This window comes from Hesperophylax consimilis, chromosome 22 (genome assembly GCF_061612785.1).
Source record: "Hesperophylax consimilis isolate HC1 chromosome 22, BYU_Hcon_1.0, whole genome shotgun sequence".
Lineage (NCBI taxonomy): Eukaryota > Metazoa > Arthropoda > Insecta > Trichoptera > Limnephilidae > Hesperophylax > Hesperophylax consimilis.
The window spans coordinates 11777004-11799902 of NC_142857.1; the positions used below are offsets into that span (position 1 = coordinate 11777004).

The 22899-nt window shown below is 31.4% G+C and overlaps 1 protein-coding gene across 4 annotated transcripts in view; it reads right to left on the reverse strand.

Annotated features, from left to right (window-relative positions):
• LOC149412846 (calcium/calmodulin-dependent protein kinase kinase 1) overlaps positions 1 to 22899 on the reverse strand; it is a 561749-nt gene that overhangs the window by 382111 nt on the left and 156739 nt on the right. The window contains exons 1-2 of one of the 4 annotated variants that reach the window (XM_089645634.1): positions 13458 to 13499; positions 10628 to 10905 (exon numbers count right to left, since the gene is read on the reverse strand). The exons of 2 other annotated variants lie outside the window; for them this stretch is intronic. In XM_089645634.1, coding sequence (XP_089501760.1) covers positions 10628 to 10646 — 19 coding nt within the window. In that variant the 5' untranslated portion in view covers positions 10647 to 10905; positions 13458 to 13499. Of the gene's footprint in view, positions 1 to 10627; positions 10906 to 13457; positions 13500 to 22899 lie in introns of those variants that run through there. One more of the 4 variants, XM_089645633.1, reaches the window with a different exon arrangement.

A 22899-nucleotide genomic window follows, 5' to 3' on the forward strand; every position in this document is an offset into this window, starting at 1 on the left:
CATAAGTCGGTAAATTTCTAAAATTGCCGGTGCAGCTTTTTAAAAAACACCAAGTTTTGTAAAATTTAAGCTCTAAATTTATTGCTGCAGATAAAATGTTTTCCTTCCGCTGTTTTGCAAAACCGGACGCAAATTATAAGAGAACACCACTAATAACATCATACGTAGCAGAAATATTTGAAATGACGCAATCTGTAATTCACAAACACCCAAAAGTTAGAATATTTTAACACTTTTAAATATTGACTAGGAAGCCACAATTAAAATCACTTCTTCATCAAAGTAATTCAATTTGTTGAAACCCACAATCCAAGACAAAATTTATGATTTTGACAGCCTCCGTTATAGTGATTGCTAGTCGAGAGCCTTACCCCTAAACTAGCAAAAGGTTACAGATTAATTTGTGTTATTTCATACTTATTCATTTACAATAATGTATGGTATTTGTGTGGAGATATTATCAGCATTGCCGTGGTTTAAAAACTACCAATGTTGCTTGCTTGCGTAGCCGTTTGAGTAGAGTTTGGTGACCAAATCATCCCTCCTTTCCTTTTCACCATATCCTACTACCTTCAGCCTCACAACATACCCTGTTTAGGGATGCCATAGTCTCAATAGCTCTAGACGCTTGGGAGTTAGGTTGCAGCTAGATACCAACATTATAAGCGGAAAATGTTGTTTGTGCGATGATCGAGGTCTAAGAGATATGAAATGTTAGTGATATTATGGTAGAGATTATTTAGCAGAGGAATTGAACCCACGGCGATTGGACAGGAACCCGACCTACACGCAGGTGAAAATATTTAATATCAGACATTTCACAACAGTATATAATGAGATCCCTAAAGCGTATGTTTGACCATGCTGCAAGTGTGGAGATCCGGGAAGTATGCATGGTTGAAGAAAGTGTAGTGAAAGAGATTAAGATTTTCACGGACACAACGTCTGTTGACGTCGTTTTGGGGTAGATGTGATATGACACGAGAGGTTGTGTAACTTTTAGAGGTATTAACGTTGTTTTAGAAGAGACGTGAAATGACAAAACGTCTATAGACGTCGTTTTAGAGGAGATGTGATATGACGCAAGGTTTATTGACGTCGTTTTAGAGGAGATGTGATATGACACAGCGTCTATAGACGTCGTTTTAGAGGAGATGTGATATGACGCAAGGTTTATTGACGTCGTTTTAGAGGAGATGTGATATGACACAACGTCTATAGACGTCGTTTTAGAGGAGATGTGATATGACACAAGGTTTATTGACATCGTTTTAGAGGAGATGTGATATGACGCAAGGTTTATTGACGTCGTTTTAGAGGAGATGTGATATGACACAAGGTTTATTGACGTCGTTTTAGAGGAGATATGATATGACGCAACATACATACACGTCTTTTAGCAGTTCATCTACTTCAAAAAACACGTGTCCTATGCAAAAAGACGTGTATTGTATCACGAACGTGTTTTCTGGCATTTACCGGCAAGTGTCCGTCAACGTATTAAGAAAGAGATGCTTAGAATATTTGGTCATGTGAAGTGGATGAATGAAAAATGGAGTGTAATGGGAATATATGACGCAAAAGTGGATGATAGAAGAAGTCGGGAACGCCCTAGTAAGACACTGTACTACAAAGTCAATCTGATACCTGAGTCAGGTCAGGCCGAGAGTCGGAATAACAGAATATTATGTATTAAACTGGATGAAGCAAGGAGTGAGTTCTAATACAGAGTAGTGACCTTCTATCTTCTTTGCCTACCCATCAGGGAAAAAGGTGGTCGTTAGTTAGTTTTTTTTTAAATAGACATGTGTTAACTGTGCCACCGCTAGTAAACGTATTTGATATGTGTACAGTAGGGTTGGGCGAAAAAGTTTTATTTTACAAAATTTTAAATACTTCCTTATTTTCATCCCTTGTTCCATAGCGACCCTTGCATCCACATGTACCTAACGAGACCTTCCCCCGCACAAGGCGAAATGGAGAATACCGGGCCAGAGCCTGATAAGTGGGTACGTTTACGGGTTCCGTCGTTCAACGGAGATTTATGTTTATCAATTACGGAACCTGCAATGCCTGCCTGGCTGGAAGGGTTCCAATAACAGTAGAGTACTTGGTTAGCCCGAGGGTGAACTCTGGAAGATAACTTGTGGTTGCATTGGATATCAAATAACGGTAAAATTTGCTCTGCATTTTCCAGCTGTAATTCCTAAATCAACGCATTTCTTTTCAGTTTGCGATATTATTTTCATCGTGCGCAGTGAAAATTTACAGAAAGTATTAATCATTATTTTTTAAATTTACTTTCAGGACTGAAAGTGGCAAAAGAGGCATTGGCCACGAGGGTGTACAAATATACAATCTCCTTCCAGATAAACTAAAAACGGAGATTATAAATGTATTTAAAAAAAACTTTTTAATCTTAAGTTATTAGAACAATATTAGAAAACTACTTATTTAATGTTATATATTTAAGTTAAGAAAGTGAAATGTAAATTTCATTCAACTTAATTAATAAAAAATAAAAATATAAAAGTATTTTTTTCAGTATCTAGGGCTGAAGGTAATGGGAAGGGGAAGGAGATGGGGAAGAGGAATGCGGGGATGTATTTTTCAGAGAACTACTAATTTACTTTTATATGATTATGTAGTTTATTGAATTATTTCGCGGATAAGAGATAAGCCGCCATAGCTCAGTGGTCAGAGCTGTCGACCGGAAATCGAAAGGACACGGGTTCAAGTCCCGTTGGCGTCATGTATCTTTTATCAGGAGATTTTTCAATGTGGATGAGTGTTTCAGGCTAATAATTATTGCTTATTAAAATAATTGTTACCCTTTGTGCTGTGCATAAAAAATCTTGTCTTAAACATTAGCTTACCAAAAAACAAAAGGCAAATAATTGACTATTGACTAAATGACTATTGCGTTACGAAGAGTACCTCTTTTTGCGAGAACGTATCGACTAATTAATTGCATTTGAAGTTCTGTTAGTTTCAAACGGAAATTCTATTGGAACAAGTTTCAATTAATTTTTCCGGAAGGAACATCGGTCTAGATGTTGCCAATCTTCAATTGAGACAACTAAAACTTTTCTCCATTGTCGCTATGAATTTAAAAAAAATAATATATATGTACGAGACAATATACCGTCCGTACAATAACATGTGTATACCTCTCACAGACACACGCGTATGCGAATGCAACGTTGTTTCAAAATTTCAAAGCAATCGTTGAAGAACTTTCAGAGATTAGATTTTAAACAAACGAATATTTAAATTTTTATTTAAATATATAAAGATAATTGTTACAATAATTGGTAGACATTTTCAATATCGCCCTGGTGAAAGAGCATCAATCAGAATCAAACGATACTTGAAATGATCTTCACCGAGTTTGGTTGCCAAGCTACTGTGAATTAACCCGCCCATAATGAAACGATAGCAGAACAGAATTTTAACTTTTAAATGAACAATTCATCAAATTTCAAGTTATAAAAAGGTTCTATTCAAGTTCTTTCATTGTTTACCCAGTTGCTTCACATAAATTAAATGATAAAAAAACTTTACCGGAACCTTTATAAAACTTTAAAATCAAATATTCAATTTAATGAATTGTTCTAATTCTGTGAAATAAATGGTTCTAGGTTTTATGGGTGCATAAATCTAATAGGCGACAAAAAAATAACAGAATATAAAAAAATGGAAGAATACGAGATACATACGACATACATGATGTAAATGGCAAAGAGTTGAAACAATGATGCTGTTCGTGGCGTAATTTTCTTTTCATTGTCGAAATAGGTTTCATGTCAAATCTTCTATCACGAATAAATAAAAAAAACACAATGCGAATGGCCGACGAATGAAACATATCACAATTACGAAAACATATTGTTTTTTCTTTAAATTTGAATTTATAACCTCACTAAGCCAAGCCTATGTTGAGGTTAATAATTTTGATTCAAACTAGTATATAATATGTATGTGCTATAATATGGAACTCGTAGGATTGCACCATCCTCCCCGAAATTCGGAATAAACAAGACATTATACTAGCTTTTTGTCCGTTGTAGACAACTAGTTATTTAATTTAGAAAGTGATCTGATGTTTGAATGTCGATGAAGCAACGAGTGTACACCTACACTTAAAGCTATACAATCTTTGAATTTAGATAAGGCTTACATTACACTTCAGTTCTGGACGTCAGTTTATAGCCTAGCACTTAACACTTGCAACCACATGAAAAAAACCCCAACCCAACCTATGTTTATTTTCTATGGTTTTGGGATTTATTTATTACTTGATTTTAGTGTTTGACTTCGGTTCTAAACATCGACTCTATAATTCATTTGTTAACATTAAATACGAAATAACCTGCCTCAGTCATCCGGTATCCAAACAAAAGAAAACCCAACCTAACTATAAATAAACTAGCTACCGAACACAATTTATTTCCCCTAAAATAATGCCTGATAAATTACACAAACTCGTAAACTATTTGAATTATCCCACAGTGCGCCACCGCTGTGATGACACGATGATTAAAAGATCCTAGCAATGGGGGCTAATTGGTCAATTATTATGTTTTAATAAAACGATAGCGATCATAGATTGGCTTCCGTCCCTTGATATTTTACGCGAGCGATATGATGTCTTAATTACCGTTTCCGATCGACAAGCGAGTACTACGCGGTACTTAATATATTGATGATGCTTCCTTATAATCTGTAATGTGACGACGTGGAATAACGTGATGATAGTGATAATTAACTTATCACATAATAATAACTCTTACATAAAAAAACTGTAGAAAAGTAAATTAAGACTAACTGTAAAGAGTATATGTTATGTAGAAAAGACCAGGCAGAAAATGATTATATTTATGGCGATGCCATGCGTAGTAATGCAAAATCATGTGTTTTTGGTTTGAAAATTTAGTCGCCTAGAAATGTTTTAGATGCTTTAATTAAATACTGCGAGTAGAATACATCTTGGCCTTTGAAATAATCGAGTATTTTTAGATAAGTTTTTTTATAAGCCCAGAAAAAAATAATGTAAAAGGCCTATGAAAACTGCTTTAAAGTTCAAAATCTCATACTTACAAACCCATTTTCGGTTATGATTTTATTGTATAATGTGGCAAATTAAGTTGTATATAAAATTATCGAAAAAAAAAAAAATATTTATGCCTGAACGTCCACAAAATAAAATAAAAGGCACTTTTTGGCCATGTTTTTTCTTGCATAAATCAAAACAGGCGGATGGTGTTAAGCGGGAATTTAAACCTTATCGCCATCTACGTAAGGGTTGTTATTGATAGCGGCTCAATTTAAAATATTACACGACGTAGTGCATCGCCTTAACAAATAATAAAATTGACAAATATATTTTCTAATATGTTTGTCTATGTGAATTTCATTTATTTTCGATCATGATTGAATGCAAATCCTGGGAGTGGAAATTAACCCAATTTCTGACATCCGATCTAGCTGAAGCTCAGCAGATTGATTCATTGTCGATGACAATACATTCTATTAACTTTTGGTGTCGATCAAACTTATACACAATGCGGACATATACGCATTTCTCTTAAATCGGATGACATTATAGCAGTTAATATACAAAATAAATGTCGGTTGTGGACTCCAGTTCATGGGTAAGAAGGTTCAGACCTTAGTCAAAATATTTATTAAGTCTCTATTCAAGTCTTTAGAAAAAAGTTTTTAAAGACTTAAATAGATGTATTACGGTGAAAAACTTTTTTATTACGGGTTGATGTTTTATAATTTGAATATCTGCCATAAAAATGTGTATTTTAGGATTTGCTGAAAGATTTTAAATCTCCTTTAAAGAATTTGTGAGTACATTGATAAAATTTTTCAATAATAACGACGTTATATGGAATTCCAGACCATAAAGAAAAAAATGATTAACAATTATTTTACAAGCAATAATTATTAGCCTGAAACACGCATCCACATTGAAAAATTCTCCTGATAAAAGATACATGACGCCAACGGGACTTGAACCCGTGTATGTGTATGTCATGTATCTTTTATCAGGAGAATTTTTCAATGTGGATGAGTGTTTCAGGCTAATAATTATTGTTTATAAAATAATTGTTACCCTTTGTGCTATGCATAAAAAATCTTGTCTTAAACATTAGTTTACCAAAAAAAAATAATAAAAAAAAGATTGGTAAGGAATGTAAAACGTGCATTTGTTGAAGTAATTATAAAGCTCAGGATAAAATCAATGTTAAACTAGGGTTCACAATTATTAGCGGTGTAATTTAGAATGATTAATTTATTTAAAGTCTTTTTATTGTCTTACCTGATTATTAAAATAATCAAAGCGTTTTACCATTAGAATTTTGTTCAACATTTACTATGACAAATGGTTTTAATTTTATGAATGTAAATTTATTCATGTTTTCACAAGTCTAATGTAAATTTTATATCTATAACTTCTTCGGACGGACGACCCATTGAAGGAACACCAAAGTTTTCTCTCTTACTGCCTAGTTAATTTGTTTGCCGATTTAAATTTTAGATAAAATTATGCATTAATGTCAAATATTGACTTGTTAAATTAAAACAAGAAATAGATTTTGCGAGAATTATCATTAGTTAAAATTAAAAAAATTGAGAACTTACTGTAAATATCAAAAGTATAGAGCTATCAATTTTAGGCGCTATTGTGTACTATGCGTAATTACATATAATTTGGTGGTCGCTAATTTGGTCTTTTTTTTGTTTGTTTTTTTTTTATTTATTTTTTTTAATTTTTTTTTTTAATATTATTTAATAAATGTTTACATGTTACATTTTTTGACATTTTTTTAACTACCATACTAGGCTAATGCTCGTGTTGTGGTAGTTATACATGAAATAATAATAAAGATAACATAAAAGAACTAAAAAATACTATTTTATAGAAACATAAGTATGCAAGTATGAATCATACATGAGATAATAATAAAAATAACTTAAAAGAACTAAAAAAATACTATTTTATAGAAACATAAACATAAGTTAAATGCGGATTCTTGTCTTGTCAGCTATATAATACTATACAATGCTTTATAATCATGTAATATAATGCTATATAATCGTGTAATATAGTGCTATATAATCATGTAATATAATGCTATATAATCGTGTAATATAGTACTATATAATCTTGTAATATTATGCTATATAATCAAGTAATATAATGCTATATAATTATGCAATATAATGCTATATAATCATTTATTTTTATTTGTTAAATTTACATAGTAAGAACATATTCCAAATAAAGTTAACATGTTTTCCTTTACCAGAGTCAAAAACTCGTGTGTAAAGGGAAAAAAAACTTAACATACATATATAATAGAACATATAAAGTGAAGAGATTTTGTTTTTTTATATAATAATATGTAAAGTAATTTAGTGAGATGTCATCGTCATTCTAATTCGCAAAATTATTTAAGGTAGTGAAGTTTATTTTATTTTTGAATTTATTATAGTCAGTTGATTAAACCACACCACTCCAGTGTACGTGTATATAATGCTATATAATCAAGTAATATAATTATGCAATATAATGTAATACAATAATGTAATATAATGCTATATAATCATGTAATATAATGCAATATAATTATGAAATCTATTAGTGTATTGATTTGTATGTGAATCTTATAATTATGATATGCTTGTACTGTTTCGTAAGTGAAACTTATAATTTTGATATCAAAATACCAATGTTAAATTGCACCTTTTAACTCCTATCTATGTATTGTAAGTTCCTCTCGTCCTACAATGAGTTTCGTAACTCATTGAGAGTGCTCTAGCAAGAAAAAAAATCGTAAAAAAAATTTTATAATAATACTATATAATCACGTAATACAATGCCATATAATCATGAAATATAATGCTATACAATCACATCAAAAAAAAAATATTGTAAATAAAAAATCAATCTATTTTTTTTTTTCTTAAATGCAGTATAATCATAAAATAACTAATCAGACCTCAAATTATTCTGTATTCTGTCCGGCGGAATATTTCTGCTTTGCAATAAAATCCAAATAAATTAAATGTTTACGAAAGTATCTAAAAACATTTTTTGAAAGGTGATGAAATACGCTATCAAATTTTGTTATTAAAATAAACATAAATTTTTGAAATATTAATATTTCAAATGCAAACATAAAAAAATATCTTTTTTGTTTTATTTTTTTTTATTTTTTAAATAAGAAAGCACACCTTTTAATTAGACAAATTTATAACAAATGTTAGTATCACCTCACTTTTTAACCGTTTCATATAAAAATAATTTATAAAAAAATCCAGTTTCAAAAGTAATCTTTCAAATTGCGGTCGGACCCTTTGGTATCATAAAGGTGCACGCTTTAATTCTTCTGTGGTAAACATCTTGATTAAAATATAAAACCACAAAAGACTTGGTATTTTTTTTTCTTTCTAACAACGTTTTGATAATAAGGATAACCACAACAGTAAGGGAGACACAACGATTTCTGTGAGACCATTATTCGAATTGTTTCCAAAAGCGAACAAATTAGCCCGAAGGGATAAAAAAGGAGGATAATCTTAAATACCATAAGAAATACAGGGTTTTCCAATAAGAAGTGTTATTTTGAATAGCCCGTTATTTCTTTAGATGTCACTTTTGAAGGTGTCATTTTTTAACATTTGACAAGTAGAAACTACGCCATTAATAAAAATGCAACGATACACGCTCCAACAACGCATTAAAATTATTAAAATTCACTTGAGTGAATCAAATGCCCATTTCCACCTCGGTGGCATCGTCAACAAGCAAAATTGTCGCATCTGGGGCTCGGAAAACACAAGAGTTATTATTGAAAAGCCTCTCTATCCTCAACGTGTGAATTTTTGGTATGGTCCGGCGGAGTCATTGGACCTTACTTTTTCGAAAATAAGGCTGGAGCAACTGTTGCGGTGAATGGATTGCGCTATCGAGAGATGATTAATGATTTTTTTATGGCCAAAATTAGATAGTATTGATCTGGACAGCGTTTATTTTCAACAGGACGACGCTAAGTGCTACACAAGCGACGAAACCATTGATCTTTTACGATTGAATATCAAAATAACACATCTTATTGGAGAATCTTGTAATTAGAATACTTCAAACATTAAATTATTAACATCAAGTATGATTTCATTCAAAAAAATAGCTATGTTGAATCGTTCCTCCTGGACACAATCAAAATCAATACCATTCTACCAAGAAACCTCGAAACTTTCCATATTCCTTTCCGAAGAACAATCTGGGCCTCGATTCTCGACGAAGTCATTCCACTCGAACAACGAGTGAGTGTGGAATGACTTTTGACGTTTGGTGTATGTAATTATGTACCTTCGACGAGACTCAAAAATAAGTTGTCGACCAATGTATGTACTGTCGACGGCGATTGCAAGCGGCCTGGATTGGAGAATCGACACCCTGAACCTTTTCCTATCACTTGTTTGTGCGAATGTGTCGACTATAATATAACATTCACTTTAGTGGCAAGATAGCGACAGCCCCAGAATTTTATTGTCTCTTGTTTTGTTATTTTTGTAAGTAAGTACTAATTGTTTTATTTACCAAGTATTTTTGTTTGAACCCCGTTATCGGACGGTTGGTATTAATTTATCATTTGTCATGTAGTTTTTTTTGCTGCTCCCAACCATCTGGAGCCAGTGAGAATATGGCAATTGGGGTATGTGTTGAAGCTGCAGAAGTGGGTAGGGGAAGGAGATGGGAAGATGAAGATGGAGAAGTACCTGGCTATTCAGATTTGGTCACCAAACACGGCCAAAGCCATTTGAAGCAACGTTTCAATTCTGTAAGCGGTCTTACACCCGGGCGATACTGAGAGTATCTCCCACTCAGGAACGTGCCGCAAACATACTATATATTATTTTAAATGAGAAATTTGGGTAATAACACAAATTATTCAAATAAAATTTACTTGCTCATGCCAGGATTTGAACCCGCTACCTCTTGCTTGCTAGTCTCGAGAGCCTTAGGCCTTGACCAGTAAGGGTAGTAAAAAAATAATATATTTTTAAATGTCAACCCTTGTATACTGTGGTAACCGATGTTTTGATCGTAAGCAAAAAGATCGTAAACAAACAGATCGCATTTAAAAATAACGTATTTATCATTTGATCATAGGCGCATTTCGTAAATTGCCATTTGATTATAAATTTTGCACTATTTTATTAACATATATTATATATTGTGTATTTTAAGCTGTTATTTAGAATTCCGTTATATATACACTGTAAAACCAGCATATAATATGATAACGACAATTATTAAAATGCATTTAAATATATTTTTCAGTGAAAAGTGTACATTACTGTGTAAATTATCGTACAATCTTTTCACTTATTACACTATTATTTGCTTACAATCATTTGCTTATTATTTGCTTGCGATCAATTATTAACTTGCGATCATTTTGCTTATGATCATTTGAAAGTTACGATCATTTGATTCCAATCCTTTGTATACGATCATTTTATATATAACCGTTTATTGTGCACCTACATCGTAAATAAAATAAAATAAAGTTTTTGACAAGAAAACAAATAAAATCTTACGTACCTTGATCCAAAGCCGCCATGGCAGGAAGCGGCCACCTGCGAGGCCTCTTCCGGTCATCACCCACCTCCAACACTTCCGGTCGTCGTTCCCGCGTCTTCAGGATCGCGATTACCAATACTACTTCCGGTTCCTTTCCACTACACTGTTCACTTCCGCTGCCTTCCAATTCACCCCTTAACAGTGAGAATTAAGGCCTGATATTGTTTTTTTCACATTAATTATTGTTTATTGGATGTAGCTTTGTAACTATTTATTTATCTGGGAAACACTGTAATGAACTATTTAGTTGAAAGGGGGTAAATATTTGACGTAATTATTATTAAGGATAAATAAATTAAAATGTTTTAGTGAAGTAAATAGTAATTAGAAAGAAAAATGTTATTATCCATAAGTGTTCAGAGACAAACCTAACTTACTTTAACAAGTGATTCCTGTTCGTCGTAGTAAATGAAATGTTGATCTCTGGTAACATTTTTGGTTGTTTTTTCAACTAAAAAAAGTAAATCAAATAGATATGGTCTAGAGATTACTTGGCCGAGTGACCAGTGACAACAAGTGAAAGAAAAAAAAAACGAAAACGTCATCGGAGACTTTTATTAACATTTGTTCATTCCAAATATGTCAGGAACCACTGGTTAAAGTAAGTCAGTATAGTGTAAATTAGTTACTTAACACCATGCGTTATATATATTAAGTTAAGGTGGTGTAATAATGTGTAGATATATAATGTGTAGATACTTATATACAAAATTAAAATCCTCGGAAGGTATGAACGTTTCAAGTAATTCGGTATTAAGAGGAAGCTACAAGCCGAAAATTTGTATATATTTGGCATACCTTATATTGTAGATAATAGGCATTGAAATCGCTTGACAAACGGAGTCTAGAAAAGTTTGATTTCAAGCACAAAACTGGTTTTTATTTATTTTGTAAATTATTTTATAAGAAAGCAAAAAGGTTAATCAAGTGAAACTATCACAGATAATTTTATATATAATAATACATTATTTTTTAAAGTTGTTTTCTTTACGCGTTCATTTATTTCCATTGAAAATATATTTTTTTTAGTAGCTTACATTTCTATTTTATATTGAGTAAATTAATTTTTTTATTTGTATTCTACTCAAGGAAAACCTTCAATTTATCTAAAGTATATTTTTTTGGTATTCTAATGTACACCAATTAATTATAAAGATTAATCAAAATAATGGATTTAACATTTAGCTTTGCTTTAAAGAAAAAAAATAATTAGAAAAATATGGAATTATCTATTGTTCAATAAACAAACATGATAAATATTTTGTCGAATTTTGCCCAAAATTAAACAATTGTAATAAAAAAACCAATTAGAACGACAAAAGAAAATAAACCGTATGCTTTTATTTTGAATCTGATTCATTTCACTTTTTAATCTTAGCTTTGTGATGAAAAAATTTCCACGATTGAGCGTGTTTTTTATGTGTTTGACGTCAATAGAAATATCTCCCTTTGATTCCTTCCAATTATTAATATAAAGCAGTTGTAAAGCTCTAATTAATTTTGCAATAATGAAATTGCTTTCCACTTGATTTACGGCGTAAAGAATTTATTTTATACGCCATAAATTAAATGTTAATATCTATAATTATTGAAGAAGTGGGTAATACTAATAAATCAAAATGAAACATGAAATGGAACGAGTCCCAAAATATAAGAGGTAAAGCTCGCAATACCTTTCTTGATTTCTGTGTCTTGTTGTGTTTCATGTTTCGATAACATTTATAAGTATTTCTTAAATGATTAATTATTACATTGATAGACCTTCAAAAGGTATTAACAAAAGGTATTCAAATAAAATTAAATATCTACGTATTAATTGTTGGGCTTATTTCTTTAAAAAAGTGAAAGCAACACTTATGTATGATATTATTCTAAAATCAATCAATTTTAAATCTTACTTTTAATATTTCGCTGCGAACACCTTCTTCGTAAATTTTATACGTATAAGAAGAAAAAAAAACACAATTTGTTACTATGATACATCTATTTAAAAATTGTTTTATCGAGGATCTCGATTTCTTACAACTTCGCCAACCTCGCCAAATGCCGATCGGGTAGAGCCGACATTTATTTCGTGTATTAACTGTAATGCCATGCGTTTTTAGAGAAATGCATACATGTCCGCGTTTGTAAACGTGATCGCCACCAAAAGTTTATAGAATGCATTGTCACCAACAACAAGTCTTTTTGCCGAGTTTCAACTCGATCGAATTTCGGGAAGTGGGTTAGTTTCCGCTTCATTCATTACTGAAAATAAATTCCAAATATTTTTTTTTTAAAGTTCGGTAAACAAGAGGAATGAGCATGGCATGACTAAGTGAACCGATATTATACTATCCATCCCAGAACAGACATCGTCTAGTGAGGCGGGTAATGTGAATGAAGCAAGAAGTGTGTACCAAGACAGAGTTGTCTGGCGGTCCATCCTCTCTGTCTGCCCTTCCCGGGATACGGGGTGACGTTTAATTTGTATTTGAGCGAAATATTTAATTTACGGTTTTAAGAAAAAATATTATAATATTGTGTTAAAAGTTATCGGAATAATAATATAAAATATACAATGTATATTATGGTATCATGTGTAATACTAGTTATCGGAATAATAATATAAAATATATAATGAATATTAAGGTACTATGTGTAATACTACTTTTCGGAATAACAATATAAAATATACAATGAATATTATGTATCATTTGTAATATTAGTTATCGGAATAACAATATAAAATATACAAAGAATATTATGTATCATGTGTAATACTAGTAGTCATGTACAATCTGCAATATACAATGAATATTTATGAGAAGAGACTGTAGTCGTTTTATTCACTGTATGACCTATATTTTATCATAAAATATACTGAATAGGTAAAATTATTATGTTCTTGGTAACTTAAAGAAAACACTTTATTTTAAACTGCTTTTTAAATATTTATCGCCGGATTCCGTTCCAGTTCTTTTCCTGAAAATAAGAAAAACAATAAATCAGCATTTTTGTGAAGCCTCTGAAAGCCTGGGAGAATAATTTTCATTGTTGCGGGAAATAATATTATTCTAGATTCTAGATTAAGTTTCTTGGAAAGAATGCCATTATTATGATAGTAAAATATGTTATTTTATTTGTTAAATATTCTGCAAACTATTAAGTGATTGTGGGAATTATAAAAGCATTACAACAAAGGAAAAAAAATCAATAAAAACAATACTCTAAACAAATAGCACGAAAAATGGTAATATTGGCGGAATTATTTACAATTTAGCTTCCCTGCTAACCATTCATTGGATAACCAACACCTCTGCAATAGGTCACCCCAAGTGGTTCACTACGTTTGGTGACTTAGCAGGGGTGCCCGGGTTCATGGGATGAGGTTTGTTCGGGTCTTGGCGACAGATGCATCTGCCCATCAACTGGATTCACTCCACTGATCCCCATCCCTCATACCTTTTTTCCTTCCCAGAATTTCCTCCCTTTCCTTTCTTTAAAAGAACCCCTACAAAGTATCCTTAAAGATGACATTGACCGTGAGGAGAAATATTTTCCCCAGGGCCTCATGTGTGGAGATAATGTTAGTACGATCACCTCCAGAACACATAAACACGCTACAAGGTTCACAGAAAACTTATTAATCCCAAAAGCAAACAAAACTATTTTTCAAAAAGGACCACACTACATGGCCATTAAAGTATATAACAACCTTCTACGTAGCATCAAACAAATAACCGACATACTTACATTTAAATTAACACTAAAAACATTTCTTTTAAACAACTGTCACTACACCTTACATAAATTAAATACCTCTGTTTTTTTATTTTTTATTTACATGCATTTGTTAACATGTAATTGTTGGGTTATGTAATATAATGTGTATTTGTTGGGTTAGCTGGAAGAAATAGGATGTAACCTATAAGCTATACCCTTTGTACTCTTTTTGTGCAATAAATATGTTTTTGAATTTTGAAAAAATGTAAAACAAAATTTTAAAAATTAAAATTTTTGAGAAGAAAAAGAAAGAAGAAATTTTTTTATTAAAAAAACCTTTAGTTTATAATTGTAACAGACTAATGTGCAGATATTGTAATATTTCATTCTTATAATTATGTATGTACTATTTTTCCATATTTTAAATTAAAAATGTATGTCCATAAAAACTTAAGTGCTTATATATTTGCGGGAGGGGGGGGGTGTAATTTAAAACTATTTTTAAGTAAGTTGATATATGAATGGTAGGAGAAGACAGGAACGCCCGATGAATACATGGCATTATCAAGTGAACCAAATATTTAAGTAAGGTCATGTAAAGAGTTAGAAGTTTTTAACGCAGCCTGCCATTTTCCTGATATCATAAAAAGGACCAATATTTTGGAAAACTGAATAGTGATTTTACGATGCGAGTTGCAGGTATACTGTTAGATTCATTTATTGACAAATCACGGAGATGGAGATTGTCACGCAGCCTCCCGCGCTCTGCGAGTCTTGGTTTTTTTCCCTTTCCCTTATTGGCTTGTCTGTCCATTCTAATGTCTATGATTTATAAATATTTATCAATAAAATAAAATACTTTTTTGTTTTAAAACCACGATATTTATTAATTTAAGAACCGACCGGTTTCGCTTTACTTAAGCATCATCATGGTACAAATTAATACTAAACGTACGTTTAGTATTAATTTGCAACTATACGTTTAGTATTAATTTGTACCCTGTACGTTTACTAAACTAAACTAAACGTACAACTATACGTTTAGTATTAATTTGTACCCTGATGATGCTTAAGTAAAGCGAAAGCGGTCGGTTCTTAAATTAATAAATATCGTGGTTTTAAAACAAAAAAGTATTTTATTTTATTAAATATGTCAAACCACAAAGTGATTGCTTTCTACAATAATAAATATTTATCATATTTATTAAAAAGTTTCACTACATCCCCATATTCAAATAAAAAATCTAAACATGCGAATAAATAAAGTTCCTACATATTGTACTGTAACCACAGTATGTAAGCAGTAAATCAAGGATGATTTTTTTAAACTAATACCAGTATTGTCTTGAATTACCTCGATTTATTTCACATTTCAGATCACCTAAGCCGTATTTACCAGCGACATATGCTTTCTAAGGATTTTATTTATCCTTCACTTTCACCTTTACTCCAAATTTCTTTCGACCCCGAAACAATCCCTAATGGTATAAAGGTATTACGGTATAAGGTATCCAAAGTCTCGTTCTCTAACTAAATAAATCATGATAAAAAAAACATCCTCTCACTCTTTGATGGCGATTTATAACGAGTAAAACAATAAAAAACTCGAATTAAAAAGGTATTTGTAATAAATAAAGTAATTAACGATGATTTCAGCCCTTTTGACTCAGCATTCAGAGCCATTTGTCAAAAAGATAAGCCATTAGACAAACTGACTCCTCTAGTTTAGGGCCTGATCCTTCCGTTTATTATTCACTACACCCCCGACAACTCAAAAGGCTGTATAATAAATCAACCCCTCAAATGGTTTAATGGTAAATATGATTTATTTTATTTTCAATACTTCCCCTTCAATTATTTATTTTTTCAAATTAAATCTGAAAATGAAGTTTTAATCATTATTACGAAACATTCGCAGGTTAAAATATTCTGACGTTTTTAAAACCTTCTACTATCTTAATTATAAGCGGAAGACGCAACAAATAATTAGCGCAGTACAGTTGGAGACCCACGGATACCAGGGGAGCGCTTGTAACCGACCAAAGCCAGTGATATCTTTATGTTGCCTATTGTCTCTAAGTTGTTGCCCATAATATGTCCATATGATATATCTCGATGCCTGATTTGTGTCGCTTCTTGCACAGCATCTGGAGTTGCATTCCTTAGATTTTCCTTATAGGGTGGCCCAGTGGGGATCTTCCCTCTGGATCTACCGCCAGTATTTATCCGAAAATCTGTTTCGTGTCATTCAAACTGTCTATTGTATAAGGACGGGTTGTTTCGGAGAATTTGAACAATTCATCGAATTTCAACGTTCATTTTCGGGTTCTGTGAAAGTCCTATTCCAGTTCTGTTAATATATAAATATAAGTTAGTTGCTTGGCAGAACTGAAATAATAACAGATCTTGAAAAAATCTTCCACAGAACTTTAAAATTTTAAGAAATTCTCCGAAACAACCCATCCTAAGTCACCTCATTTGCGATACTTATATTGTTTATTGTTTCGTTATATTGTATTTTTTACGTTAGAATATTTAACCTCACTAGGACAAGCCTAACTAATAATTTTACAAAATAATAAAAATAACAATGATTATACATTGAGAGAACAATATTGTTACATTAATGTTTCTACAAATTGGGTACCTACATAATACCTACTAAGCTAATTCCAGCCAATTCATTACAGTATAATGTAGTAAACGTGTGGGGTAACCAAATGTTGATATTTGATTGTAAAAGAACATAATAAACTACAATTTAAAAAGTACGAGAGAGAATATATATTTATTTTTAGGAATAACTTTATTGAGTAAAACCTCAAATTGTAATATTTAATTATTGAAGACAATATTGGTGATTTCTAAACGAAAATCTGTAACAGAAAAATCAGAAAAGGATACGGTGACATCTAGGACTCGAACCCAGGACCTTTGACTTGCACCGCTCTACCACTGAGTTAATGGGACCCTATCTCCCTGTACCCTGTGCTCCGGCAAGGCAAGATTTTCGTTTAGAAATCACCAAAATTGTATTCAAAAATATATATTATTAAGGCCAAGTATAATAGGTACCCTGTTCAGAACGAAACTACAACAATGCCCCCCAGCGGAGAAACTAGGTTTTACTAGCCATTTAAAGACAGTTCTGTACTAAAAAAGTTCTGTTGAAATTCGTAAGATGTCACTAATTATAACTGACTTATATTGTATGTCAATATTTGATTTTTTAAAACACTTTCCCATTGCAGAAGGCTCCGCGCTGACATAAAAAATACTATAGGTAGGTACATCAATGTGCTCTGACCGTAATAAAAAAACGTGCTTGAAGACTATTCAAGAGTAAAAAATGCATGTTTTGAAGGATAACAAAAAAACATGCTTTTTGTAAGCTTTTTTTAATAAGGATCATAGAAGAAAACAACGGTGCCTAAGTAAATAATATGTAATGCATTGTTAAAAACAATGTCATGACACAAGTAAAAATAAATTACTACTAAATTGCTACTTATAAATTCACATATTTATAAGTGGCATGTGATAAAAAAAAATTAAAAATTATAAAAATATGGGATTCGAACCCGGGTCCTGCATAACGAGTGTCGAACACTCTGCATCTAGACCGCAAAGAGAGGTATCTTGCGCGACGAGAACCGCGTATACGACGTGTACTCCTCAATTGACTTGTCCCGCGCAATTTTAAATTTTGAAAAACTCACTTACGGCTGTTTTTTTACTAAAAAAACTTGTCACGCACATCTGCGAGGGTAATTAGTCGCGTTATCGGCCTTGAGTCACTTGACGGTCATGAGTCGGTTTTACTCCGGTCCTTGAAAATGCATAACGCGCGTAAAGAAGTTTCACTTCAATATATAAAAATCGTATGTAAAGTACATTAAATTTGAAATAAAAATTATGAACGTATATAGCATGTACCAAATAAGAATCAGCTAAGCACACCTCACAATAAATGTAATATTATTTTACTTATACAATAAAAAATTGTGAAGACGAATCGTATCAACCTACTCGATGAACATCTCTGATGCCTGTCCTCAAAATCAATGACAAAACATATTTACATAATATACACAAGTGTGTGTGAGCATGTCCACGTCGAAAACTAACACATGTATAAACACGTGCACAGCAAGACCGTTTGTCAATTTATAAAAAATTACTGGCAAACTTCTTCGTATATACAAGTAGGTATTATCTTCGCTGACTGATGACACGCAAGATTTTGTTGAAAATTCCAAGTGTCGTTCCGTGATTAACGCCATCTGTTGACATATTTAAAAATAAGCCTTCAGTTCTAATTTCTGCCGTTGTAGCTGAATTAATGTCGCCACTTTACGGCAACATAATTTATTATTTTAATAAACTCGAAACTCTTAAACAAATGGTAATTTAAAAATGTGAAAATAATTTTAAAAAGTGGACAAAAATAATAGAAACTATTCCTCGTTCCTTTTTTTAGAATAAATTTAACCAAAGTTTAGTAAACCGCATTTACAAAAACATTAAAGATAGTGCCTAGGAAATAATTATACCACAACCTTATTCTTTTTTTTTTTTAAATTTCTGAACGAAGTCTTGAAGAAAAACCTTCAAGGTATTTTTTGATATATTCAAAATTTAAAAATATTTTTTGAACAATACGAAAGGACGGCCATAAAAAGGTCATATTTCTGATTTAATTTTGATAAATGCTAAGTCTTTATAAATAATAAAAATATTTAAATTTTTTTTTTCCGGTAAGAACATCATATTTACCGTATTGCGTAATAATATGTTCATTATTTCGAATTGATAAATTACTAGACACCGCCTTAAGGACGTGTTGTTTCACCGAATTCGAACAATTCATCAAATTTTAATTTTGATTTTCAAGTTCTGTGGAAGGATCTATTCAAGATATATTATTATATAAATACTATATAAATATACCCTAAAGTTTAAGTTTAGACTTACGGAATTCAATTCAATTCAATATCGTTACTAGCCAGGGGCTTCATACAACTGAAATAAAACAAAGCTTGAATAGAAAAAACGATAGAACTTACAAATAGACTTTGATATTTGATGACATGACGTGTATTCAGTGTTACTCGGGGTTATAAATGGCTTTGAGAAAATTTTTGTGTCTATCCAAATTATCCAAACAAACATAGAAAATTTTCTGCGGAAACGAGTGATTTTTGAGTTTTTTGGGGCATATATACGAAAACGTTGCCTTTTATTTGTATTGGTAGATAACAGAGTGATAGGGCTTCGAAAAAGTTTATCTTCAATGTCGATTATTTTTTATTTAATTTGTCAATAGAATGTTAACTTTAAAATGTAGAATGTTGAATTTATAAATGTTGAATTTATGAATGTTTAATTTATGAATGTTGAATTTATGAATGTTGAATTTATGAATGTTCAATTTATGAATGTTGAATTTATGAATGTTGAATTTTTGAATTTTGTTTTTATGAATGTTTAATTTATGAATGTTGAGTTTATGAATGTTGAATTTAAAATTTAATGGAAAATCGGTTAGACAGTTAAAAAACAATAAACGGTTTTTGGGTAATAAAAACTATTTTTTATTCGCCTCAGGCCATAAAACGCTTTTCACTTGACTATCGACTTAAACTTGTATTACCACGTTAGGCAGCAGAGTTAGTTAAAAATCAGTATCATAATACATATTTATGTATGCCGTAAATGATCTAAATTATTCATGAATTTACTCATAACGATTTCATGATAAAAAAATACCTACAAGTAATATTACGAAGAATATATTTTTTAAATTATATGCTACTTACGTGCCAATGTGTACAATTATATTTTTTTAAACCACACAAGAGTCCCAACTGCTCCCAATCGCCTGGAGCCAGTGTGAGATTATGTCATCCTTAATTGGGGTTTGTTGTGAGCGAGGAGTGGAAGGTGGGGAAGTAGCTGGCTATTCAGAACTGGTCACCAAACACGGTCAACGCCATTTAGAGCAATGTTTCAATTCTGAATGGTGGTCTTACATGCCGCAAACATACTATATATTATTTCAGTAATAGTAATTTGTGAAATAATACTAAATTATTGCGCACGCCGGGATTTGAACACGCGATCTCTCGTTTGCAAGTCGAGAGCCTCACCCCTCGACCACGGAGTCAAGTTTGTAGGATTGTGTTTTGGTGTTATGGAAAGCAAGTATCTAATCAATATGTTTCAAATAATTAACTTGGTGACCGGATAAATCATCACAATGATAATTCATCACAATCTATATAAAGTCATGGAAAGTGATGAAACAAAAACAACTTTATTAACTGGATTAAGGGGGTATTTCACTATCTCTGATTATGTTCTGACTAAGCACTAATCCGCGGATTAGTCATTTTTTCGTTTTCACTATATCTGAATAACGCTAACGCTCGGGTTAAAGTTCGATTTGACTAATCAGTGCTCGAACTTCACGTTAGGTTAGCTATTCCTCGAATCAAAGATGGCGTCAAAACATTCCGAGTTTGACAGCTGAGAAGTGAGTCGAATTTTGTTGAATGAATTTGAATGCTTGTATGATCCATCCTGAATTATTTGATTGTGTTCAAAATAAGAAACAATGTTTTAATTCGACACGAATCTATCTAAAATGACCTGATAATCAACATAACATAACCAAAAAAATGCACACTTCGCGGTGTGCGGACTGTGACGCATGACAGCCGTGGCAGTAGATGGAGTAACTGCAAACATTTTGCGATGTTGCCAGACTATTTCGAGTGTTATCTATCCGGAAGCTCGAAACAATGGTGAAACGGTCGCCGTTGAATAACGAAGTTATTCTGATCTTTAAAGCCAGCCAACGGATAGCTAGTCAGATATTTAGCCCGACATAGTGAAATACACCCTAAGTAGGTTAGGATAGGTAGTTTTAAAAAAAAAATTCATCGTTTCTAATGACTTTATATCACGTTTTAAAAGTGTGTTGAATTGTCACTGTGTTGAGTTATCATGGAACCAATTAACTCAGTTATAAATATAAAAATCTATAAATCATCAGTAAAATCAGCGCTGTAGAAAAATGAGAACGCTTTTATTTTTTTATTTGAGAAAACAAAATATCTGAAAAAGCTAGTCAAATAGCTATACTTACACTATAGTAACAACATCCTTATCTATCTAATCTTCTATCTGTATATTAATATAGAGAAGGATGTCTGTGTGAGCAGACGAAGGACGGTCGGCGTGGATTTAATTTTTATACAAATCTACAATATTATTAAGAGGTCTATAAAATTTTCTTCCTCAAATCAAGAGGGAGATCGCGGTCTATATTATATTTTGAAAAACTCTGCGTAAAGACTGGAACTTTGGTACCTACTCACAATTATGAGCAACAAAAACATCAGTTGTATGTTAGAAAATATTTTCACATAAAATGACCTATATATCTATTTGTTAAAGCAGGCATAATTTACCAAGAAAGCCTATTTAATATAATCGTCTGAACGTTTCTATTAAGAATGTATGTTCGTAAAATAATGTGGGGAAATTTTCGTATTCATATTCTGAAGTTGGTACATTCCAAATTGGTTTATACTACTTTCGTTTTCGAGAACAATTTATCTTATTTGATAATACATCCCACTTGCTTTCGTATTCGGATTAAATTTACCCGTGAAATTTGAAAAATTTTATTATTATTTTTTGTTACCTATATTTATTTATGTATTATGAAAACAATTATCATTTACAAGTGGGAAGAATCATAAAATAAACATAATATGGAAAATTAAATAAATATTCCCAGCTTTATTCATTTTTTGCTTCAACTCTTTTTCCCGAGTTATTTATTTATCTTCCGACAGCTCTAAAATGATTTTCATTACATTAAATGCAAAAAAAAAGAAGTATACGTCCTTTTCCCTTATGTTTTATTATTTGTTTCTACGAAATATTATTTTCCTACTTCTTACATTTACTGATATTGAATATTGCTAACTTATTAAGAACTTTTTAAATTATTCGTAATCCGGTTAAAAACGGGGTTGCAGACCCTTAATGAATGAATTGATATTTTTACTAATAAACTTTTATCAGAATACGAACCTGGTATCAACGTGTTCATAAAAATACTAATATTGTATGTTATAAAGGCAAATACAGTTGCATGATGTGTTGGAAATTTACTATAGGTTTATCAGGAAACTGCACACAAACCCGTTTTTTATTCGGATTACGAATAATTTGAAGAGTTTTTTTAGTGAAATACGTATACTCATTTTTTTCCGTGTACGACTACCTGAATAGAGTATCATAGTAAGGTAGTTGAGGAATTCCCAAAAATTGTAATTTATCAAATTATGAGTAAAAAATTAAAAGTATATCTTAAAAATTTCCGATTACCTATCTAATAAATTGTTTTAAACAGAAAAATGTATCCAATTACTAAATTAGTGGTGAAAAAATTAATCCTTCCTTAATTAATCCTTCAGTTAAGACAACACAATACCTTAAAGACAAATAAGCCG